A 10,000-nucleotide genomic window follows, 5' to 3' on the forward strand; every position below is an offset into this window, starting at 1 on the left:
TAAATAATATCTCCATACTCGGCTGCAATATGAAATATATATTTAGATATTTGATATAAAATAAAGAAAACTGTTTGATTTAACCCTTTAATGCCAGTGAACACAGCTCAGTATTTGACATTTTAGAGGGCGTGTTGTTGTCTGACACTCTTTTATTTTGAAGTTCGATTGGAAAAGTACTCTTTATTATTAGGTTTCACCGGAGGCCACTGTTGTTTGTGTGATTGTGGGTTCCTCAGTGGAACCAGACTTCCCATTAAGCAACATACAATAAAATCACTATTTCCCTTTCATGGAAAAGTGTAAACCGTCCCACATGGCGTCCCTCTGGACGCCGCCGGCCTTTTGTTTTGGTAACTGTCGTATCCACGGTTATGTTTTTAAAAAGCAGCTCGTGACGGACATCTGGTCCCGGAACCTGTTTACACTCTGAGGGTTTTGTTTGTCCCGACTGCGGTCGTGGTTACGAGCGTCGTCGGCGTCCTCGCCGTGACCCCGTGACCAAAGGCTCCTCTCGCAGCTCTTTTAACGTGCACGGAGACGCGTGTCGGGGGTTCGGATCCGCTCCACGCGCCCGGCTACGCCGAGCGGACGCTTGTTTTGAGGAAGTGGAGAACCGGCGCTGATGGGAGAGGTCAAGTGTAAAAGCTGTCGGCGGGGCATCAAAGGCGTGTCTCCCCGACGCACCGAGATCGCGTTACCGCGGGCGACCGCCGTGTGCCGGAGCGGGACCGTTTAGGGCCGCCGTCTGGCTGACGGACGGCACTAATGCGTTTCAGACCGGAGCCCCCGAGCTACAGAGCTGCTAACCCCAACCCATAATAACACGAGGGCCGACTACAGGCCGCCGCCCATCTGCTCACCAGACTGTACACACACACACACACACACACACACACACACACACACACACACACACACACACACACACATGACACACGAGGGGTGCCAAACGGATCGATTAGCAGCCCAGGAGTGTGAGGGCCACAGCGGGGGGCTGTGGGGGGGGGGGGGGCACACACACACACACACACACACACACACACACACACACACACACACACACACACACACACACACACACCCAGGGTCAAAGAGACGGGGTCCCGTTTCAGCACATGCTAAACCAGTTACCGTAAAGCCCCTCGTAGTCCCCCGCGGTCTGGGGAGGGTTCTCGTTACAGCGTGGCTCTCACACCGAGAACAGACGCTCTCGTTACTGACGATCCTTTATGGATTATTCTCTGGATTAATCCCGCAATCGTTTGGCTTTTTAAAATGAGTTATGAGATATTCAGTTCAATATGATGTGAAAGAGAGACAAGCAGGAAGTCTCCTTATTTAAGAGGCTGAAACCAGCATTGATAAACATCACGATTAATCCATCGGAATAGTTGACGATTGTTTTTCTGTCGGACACAGAAACAGGAAGTGTTAAAAAATCTCCATGTGAGTAAATATTTATCAGCCAAATCAAATATTTTACAGGATATTCAACCTTTTTGTTTATAACATTTAATCCTAGTTTCTCTCCAGTGTTGTTTAAAGGTAATAAAGTAGTTCATGAACATGAGATATGAGTCTACAGGTGATGATAACCTCCTCTCTGTAGTGGAGGTTGTTGATGGAGTTTAGTGGTTACACCTTCAGTCTCACTTCATCTGTGTGATCGCCCCCTGGTGGGGAGGAGGATGAAGCGGTACGTTGAGTATAAACGTGAGGCTTCTCTCTCTGGACTCTTTCTCAAAGAGTATGAACCTCTTTGCATTCATGAAAAACATCCTCATAATCGATGGCAGACAGAATGCTCTTGAACGCATCTTTTCCAGACGAGCGTGTGGAGTTCGTTCGATCCTCGCCGGTTTGCCGGGTGTGGTCCTCTCAGGCGTGGTCCTCTAGGGGGGCGTAGTCCTCTAGGGCGTGGTTCTCTCGGCGTGGTCCTCTAGGACGTGGTCCTCTCGGCGTGGTCCTCTATGGTGGCGTAGTCCTCTAGGGCATGGTCCTCCCGGCGTGGTCCTCTTTGGTGGCGTAGTCCTCTAGGACGTGGTCCTCCCGCCGTGGTCCTCTAGGACGTGGTCCTCTAGGACGTGGTCCTCTCGGCGTGGTCCTCTCGGCGTGGTCCTCTAGGACGTGGTTCTCTAGGACGTGGTCCTCTCGGCGTGGTCATCTATGGTGGCGTAGTCCTCTAGGACGTGGTCCTCTTGGCGTGGTCCTTTCGGCGTGGTCCTCTAGGACGTGGTCCTCTCGGCGTGGTCCTCTTGGCGTGGTCCTTTCGGCGTGGTCCTCTAGGACGTGGTCCTCTCGGCTGACAATAGCCGAGAGGACCACAATAGATCCACAGAGCTGCTCCGGTGCAATTAGCACACTAATGGTCTCTCCAGGACTCTCCAGGACTCCCCAGGACTCCCCGAGGCCTGAACCCGACACCACACATGCTACACCAGACCCAGGTCTCCTCTTCCTAAAAACACATCTGGGATTCAGGTTCTTCCTGTTTGTCAACAAAAGGCGTCCCGGGATAGGACAGGATCACCAGTCAGTTAACCGTTTCCACGGCGACGGGAGGTTACACATTTTATCACTTTGTGCCGCACACAGCGCTCCTCCGAAGCCCTCTTGTGGGGGGCTGGGGGGTCAGGGGGGGTCACACCCCCGGCTTATGTATCTGCTATGCGACAGCTGTCAAAGCTTCTCTTTCAAAACACTTTGTGGAATATGATGTGACTAAATATAACCATTGTAGATCTGTGACAATGCAAAATGTAATTAACATAGATTTGTAAAGGCCAAATCCCGATGCCCCCCCCCCCCCCCCCCCCCCCCCCCCACAAGCCCTTAAAGCCTGAACCCTCAGGGACCTAACTGACGTCTTCCAGGCTCCTGAGATAACATGTCATTGTACAATAATCTATTTACTTGTTTTGGTCAAAACGTCTGCAAACCTCTGAACCCCCAAAAAACTTCTCTCTTGATGTATTCATTGTAAACATTGTAAACATGAGTTTATGGTCTCAATCCCTAGTTTCAAGTCATTTAGTAAATTATGGTCATTTAGAGTCAAACAGACCATAATGCAGGGGACGCTTTAGGGCGGGGCTACGAGGTGATTGACAGGTCTCTACGTCGCTCCTCCTCAGTCCACATATGGTCACTTCCTGTTCACCGGTTGCACAAAATCCAACATGGCGACGGCCGTAATCCAAGATGGCGACGGCGGCATCGCAGAACACGAGGCTTCAAAAAAATATCCGTCCGCAAAAAAACAACGGGCGAAGTCACCGCGACGACGTCCACTTCCTGTCCACAGTCTGGAGACAGGACGAAAACCCCTCGTGGGCTTTTATATAATATATATATTAAAAAAATCTACACGAGCTGATATGAAATACCGACTGAGGAGAAATGATGATATTACTCCACGGACCTCCTGATTTAATGAGCATCTTTGCATGTCGAGTCCCAAGGAAACACAGCTCATTAACCTTATTATTTAAAGGGGCGGAACACCTCCCCCTCGCCTGTTCAGCACTTACTTTAAAAGCAGATTAGAACCAGAGGAATGTGTCTGCAGGTGTCTCTTTCCACCAGATTGCAGGCGTTTAAATAAGTCCAGAAAAGGGTTCTTACAGCGTGAGGGGCTGCAGAGCTCTGCTGAGCTTCCTGATGGACGTCCATGAAACTAATTACTGGACCCAGAATCTTCGCCCCTACCTTCCCCGTCCGGGACTTTTAATTTCCGTGCGGTTCCACATGTGGCCTCACGTGCCTCCCACAGATCGGTAATCGGCTCTGGTGCTCCCCTATCGGGCCGGTGCATCAGCGCCACGGTAAACGGATCCATGTGTCCCGCGGCCCCCCCCGTTTGACTGACAGCCTGTCACTTCCCCTCCGTCGTCATCGGCGTGGCGCTCCAGAAGATACCGATCTGGAGGAGGTTTTTGATCCGACCGGGGTACGAGCTCGTGCCCTGTGATGTGCTCGGCCGGGTCGGGGCTCCGATAGCGAAGCTGTTTGGAGGTTTTTCTTTCAAAGAGTGAAATATTAATGTTTTCAGTCTCAGAGGAACGTTTCTCCGCCTGGATGTCGGCTACGTCTCTCCTGAGTCCTGGTGGACGGAAGGAAGCGGAGGCCGGCGTTCAACAGCAGCAGAACGATATGAAAACATGTGCGTTGACTATATTTCACCAGATGTGCCGTCGAGGATCAAGTGTGAGATAAACACTGGAACTTTACTTTTTATACAACTCTTCTCTTGATGTATTCCCTCCACCAGGGGGCGACTCCTCTGGTTGTATAGAAGTCTATGCTTCATGTGTTAAAGCTGCATTCTCTCTCCTGACCACCAGGGGGCGACTCCTCTGGTTGTATAGAAGTCTATGCTTCATGTGTTAAAGCTGCATTCTCTCTCCTGACCACCAGGGGGCGACTCCTCTGGTTGTATAGAAGTCTATGCTTCATGTGTTAAGGCTGCATTCTCTATCCTGACCACCAGGGGGAGACTCCTCTGGTTGTATAGAAGCCTATGCTTCATGTGTTAAAGCTGCATTCTCTCTCCTGACCACCAGGGGGCGACTCCTCTGGTTGTATAGAAGTCTATGCTTCATGTGTTAAGGCTGCATTCTCTATCCTGACCACCAGGGGGAGACTCCTCTGGTTGTATAGAAGTCTATGCTTCATGTGTTAAAGCTGCATTCTCTCTACTGACCACCAGGGGGCGACTCCTTTGGTTGTATAGAAGTCTAAGCTTCATGTGTTAAAGCTGCATTCTCTCTCCTGACCACCAGGGGGCGACTCCTCTGGTTGTATAGAAGTCTATGCTTCATGTGTTAAAGCTGCATTCTCTCTCCTGACCACCAGGGGGCGACTCCTCTGGTTGTATAGAAGCCTATGCTTCATGTGTTAAAGCTGCATTCTCTCTCCTGGCCACCAGGGGGCGACTCCTCTGGTTGTATAGAAGCCTATGCTTCATGTGTTGATTGACAGGTCTCTACGACCCTCCTCTTCAGTCCATATATGATCACTTCCTGTTCACCGGTTGCACAAAAACCAACATGGCGACGTCCACAAACCAACGTGTGAGCGTAGAACTGGATAAACTCTCATTATTCTGTTCCAGTCGTGTGAGTTTTGCTTTGACCCTGTGAGGTGAGTCTCATGCCCACTAAAGGTGTGTGTGTCCCCCCCCCAGGTGAGCGTCCCTACCAGTGCCCCTACTGTGACAAAGCCTTCAGCAAGAACGACGGCCTGAAGATGCACATCCGCACACACACTCGAGTAAGTTCCCCTCCACGCTTTTCAATCTTCAGTGTGTGTCAATGGTTGTGTATTTTACTGCATGCAACTTTACTCAAGTATGAGTTCCACTTTGGGTATGTTTGTTGTTGTTGTTGTTGTTGTTGAGGTCCCTTGGAGAACCTTTTGTCTCGCTGGACGCCGTCCACGTTCTCCTCCATGAAAGCGCCGCTTCCCACCAGCTGCTCGCTGCACGCGTCGCGCTTCATCTTGGATTTACATCACAGCTCCCGTCCTGGCAAACACATCGCGTCTCCTGTGACTACTTCACAATAAAAGTCCTTTTCCACCAGTTAAATGCTTTTAATTTGAAGCTGCAGAAGCAGGACATTAGTTTACATGTTACACGAGTAGTAGTAGTACTGCAAATGTATAGAGATATCAATTGAGATCATTACTTTAAGAAACTTTGTTAAACGCTAACCGCTAACGTGAGCTAACCGCTAACGTGCCACTGCCTTCACATTAAAACGCACATTTTATTGTGAAATAGCGTTTTTTTGTGGTGTGTTTTTGTCGGTATTCATTGTGGTTCAGTGTGTTTTCGTGCATTTCCAACGGCTCCGTTGGACGACGCGCGAGACGCGACAAATAAACACAAGTCCCGTCTTCGCGTTGAAAGACGCAACCTCTTCGCCGACAGCGGTCAGATTGAGAAGGAAAAGGTCGGGTCAAAGGTCAGACCGCTCAACAGCTGCTGAAGAGGTCGCCAGGTACAGATGTTCGATGTTACCGGGGTCAGAGTGATGCATTCTGGGTACACCACATCACCTAAGTCCATCCATGTGTTCCCTGACCTTTTGACCTTTTTTGACCCCTTGGTAGATTTTTCTTTCTTTGTCGTACAAGAACCTCATGAAGAAGTTGCATCAAATCACAGAGTTCTTTTCGTCACACAAATACGCACACGCACACACACACGCACACACACACACACACACACACACACACAAGCTCCCCCTTTGTACGCAACAAACAGTTGCATCCCTTAAAGCCCCACGCGCAGTGAACCTGATCTTTACCTCCTTTTGTATCGCGTGTCACTGGGCGCTCCTTTTGCCCCGCCCACGTGATAGCAACCTTTTTTCCCAGGACCCTCACTTCCTGCATTCACCCCCGTTCCCGTGACAACTAAGCTGCACACAGGGTGTCGAGCCCCTCGCTATCAGCCGGCCTCCCAGAGAGCGGCGCTGGGAACCGTTCCCGCGTTCGCTATCTCAACGCTTCCCCTCCGAGCCTTCGAGGTGTCAGCGCCTCAGACACGCCTCCTCTTCAGGGCCAACAAAACACACGCACACACACACACACACACACACACACACACACACACACACACACACACACACTCTGACTGACGCTGAGAGGAAATGTTCTTTGGTAAACTGATGAGGTGTGGATATTCTACAGAGCGCTCTGATACGTGTTTAAAGGGGAATATTCGGGGTTTCCTTTCCTCTTCGGAGGGTTCCATGTGTTTTCGATGGCGCTCATTTCCTCCCTACTTGCAGGCGCATTTCACATCTTCATAAACTCACTCGGAGTGTGTGAACGCGAGAGGCCGTGCGGCGCGTTTCCACGTCTTCCTCCTGTGCTGTGCGTGTTTTTCTCGCGCGCACATGTGTGTGTCATTAACACGTAGCAGGGTTGTGTGTCCTTGTGTGAGGCAAAGGGTGTGTGTGTGTGTGTGTGTGTTGTAGAGCATTGTTTCTCACGCATTGTCCCGCTGCCTCTCCTAAACACGTTTGTGTGCGTTTGTGTGTGTTTGTGTGCGTTTGTGTGCGTTTGTGTGCTTTGCTGCAGGAGAAGCCGTATAAATGCAGCGAGTGCAACAAAGCCTTCAGCCAGAAACGAGGGCTGGACGAGCACATGAGGACCCACACGGGAGAGAAGCCGTTCCAATGCGACGTGAGTATCCAACCAGCTCGCACGTGTTCGCCCGTATGCGTGTGTGTGTGTGTGTGTGTGTGTGTGTGTAATGGCACGAGGCCAGATGTGGGGAAGCGTTTTGGGGGATGGGGGGATGGGGGGCGGGGGCTCAGATAGTGATCTTGCTCCTCTGGAGGGGCCGAGTGGGCTGATCTCACGTAAACACATTGAGAGGATCAGAGGGGAAATTACCCTCTGCCTATAATACTGCAGCAGTAATAATTATTCTCAGAGAGCAGCGTGAAGGAGCAGAGGATGTTGGAAAGAAACTTTTTAATGCGTCGGTTTAGCGACATTTCTAGTTAAAAATGCAAAAACAAACCTTTCAAACTGAATTTAGAAGAGTTAAAAGAGCCCAAAAAAACCAACCGTAATGTCACCCAAAGTACTTCTAAGATGCGTCTTCTTGGAGTCAGACCTGGAGACACGATGCGCGTGACTTTGATATATTGACGTTAAAAACCCACTCGGAAAGAAGGACGACCCGTCTCACTGCAGAACCTTCCGGAGAAGCCTCGTGTTCTTTGAGCTTTCTACTGGTGACGGATGCCTGAACGGCCACGAATAAAAGGCTTGAAACTCAGGTGTGTCTGCAGCGAGCGCTGTGATGTTTTTATTGGATGAACACGACACATGACATGAAAGGCCATAAAAAGAGTTTTATGACCTTGTGGACGGACACAAAGACGCACACGGACGATGTCATGATCTCCTGGCGAAGACGGTGACAACGTGAAGCCCCGCAGTGTAAACACAATCCAGGAGCCTGTCCAATGCATGCTGGGAACTGTAGTTCCAAAACACACTGCGAGGAAGGCAAAGAGTAAAACTTCCTCGTATTGACTCAGATGTTTGATTTATTCGAAGCCCGATGACTCAAACTATTACTGATGAGGGAGGAGCAGCTTCTTTTTGGTGCGACTTTGCAAACTCAGTCACGCGCTAAACGTTCAGATCGTAACTCTGGAATCCAGATATCTCTCGATTCTTTGAAGAGCATAAAAAAAAACCAGGAAACCATCGCGTCTAATCCATCACCCGGCTCTGGATCCTCTATGAGCTCCGACGCCCCGATAAGCCTTTAATCCGCGGCACCGCCTCAAGTTCCAACCCAGAAGACGAGCCCGGCGTTGTCGCCTCCGACCGCGGAGTCGGGATCCCATTCATCGCCAGCGGAGCGTCTCTCGACGTTCATCTGGATCCCTTTTTCCATTCTCATGTTAATATTTCTAAAGATAATAAGAAATAACATGTGCGTTTGATTTTGAGTGAGACAAAGAGGGGGGGGGGGGGTATTTTTCTCCTTCCAGAACAAAGCTAGAGGGGCTGTGTGAGCAGCTTCTGTCATAACAGCATTACAAATGTTGTTAGAGCGTCCGGTAACATCTGGGATGTGAGGAGGCTCCCTATCTGGAACCAGCCCTCTAGTTCACAGTCTAGGGTTCTCCTCCCGTATCCAGTAGAACATGTGATCAGTAGAACATGTGATCAGTAGAACACGTGATCAGTAGAACATGTGATCAGTAGAACACGTGATCAGTAGAACACGTGATCAGTAGATCATGTGATCAGTAGAACATGTGATCAGTAGAACATGTGATCAGTAGAACACGTGATCAGTAGAACATGTGATCAGTAGAACACGTGATCAGTAGATCATGTGATCAGTAGATCATGTGATCAGTAGAACACGTGATCAGTAGAACATGTGATCAGTAGATCATGTGATCAGTAGAACACGTGATCAGTAGAACACGTGATCAGTAGAACATGTGATCAGTAGATCATGTGATCAGTAGAACACGTGATCAGTAGATCATGTGATCAGTAGAACACGTGATCAGTAGATCATGTGATCAGTAGAACACGTGATCAGTAGAACACGTGATCAGTAGAACACGTGATCAGTAGATCATGTGATCAGTAGAACACGCGATCAGTAGAACATGTGATCAGTAGATCATGTGATCAGTAGATCATGTGATCAGTAGAACATGTGATCAGTAGATCATGTGATCAGTAGAACATGTGATCACGTGATCAGTAGAACATGTGATCATGTGATCAGTAGAACATGTCAGGACATCATCATGTTTCTCTGATCATGTGACTTTGTAAACAACCAATCAGTGTTTAGACCAACAGGAGAAGAGCTAGTAACGTTAGCAGCACCGCTAACAGAGAACCAGCGGTTTCACTTCAGTTACATGGTGATGCGTTCAGGCTCTGCTCAGTGAACATGAGTACTGGCTGAAGGTAAATGATAACGTTCTCATGATGCGTTCAGGCTCCGCTCAGTGAACATGAGTACTGGCTGAAGGTAAATGATAACGTTCTCATGATGCGTTCAGGCTCCGCTCAGTGAACATGAGTACTGGCTGAAGGTAAATGATAACGTTCTCATGATGCGTTCAGGCTCTGCTCAGTGAACATGAGTACTGGCTGAAGGTAAATGATAACGTTCTCATGATGCGTTCAGGCTCTGCTCAGTGAACATGAGTACTGGCTGAAGGTAAATGATAACGTTCTCATGATGCGTTCAGGCTCTGCTCAGTGAACATGAGTACTGGCTGAAGGTAAATGATAACGTTCTCATGATGCGTTCAGGCTCCGCTCAGTGAACATGAGTCCTGGCTTAAGGAAAAAGGTTAACGTTCTCATGATGCATTCAGGTGTAATCTAGTATAATGTAGTGTTGGTGATAAACTAGAATAAATCCAGATGTTTGAATATAAAATAGATATTAGAGATTAATTATGAGCTGTTTAACTTGCTAAAGCTC

The 10,000-nt window shown here is 49.1% G+C and overlaps 1 protein-coding gene across 1 annotated transcript in view; it reads left to right on the forward strand.

The window, feature by feature from the left end:
* prdm5 (PR domain containing 5) overlaps positions 1 to 10,000 on the forward strand; it is a gene marked incomplete at its 5' end in the record, with an annotated part of 42,281 nt that overhangs the window by 28,209 nt on the left and 4,072 nt on the right. The window contains 2 exon segments of the mRNA XM_034531358.1: positions 5,189 to 5,274; positions 7,093 to 7,197. Coding sequence (XP_034387249.1) covers positions 5,189 to 5,274; positions 7,093 to 7,197 — 191 coding nt within the window.

This window comes from Cyclopterus lumpus, chromosome 4 (genome assembly GCF_009769545.1).
Source record: "Cyclopterus lumpus isolate fCycLum1 chromosome 4, fCycLum1.pri, whole genome shotgun sequence".
NCBI lineage: Eukaryota > Metazoa > Chordata > Actinopteri > Perciformes > Cyclopteridae > Cyclopterus > Cyclopterus lumpus.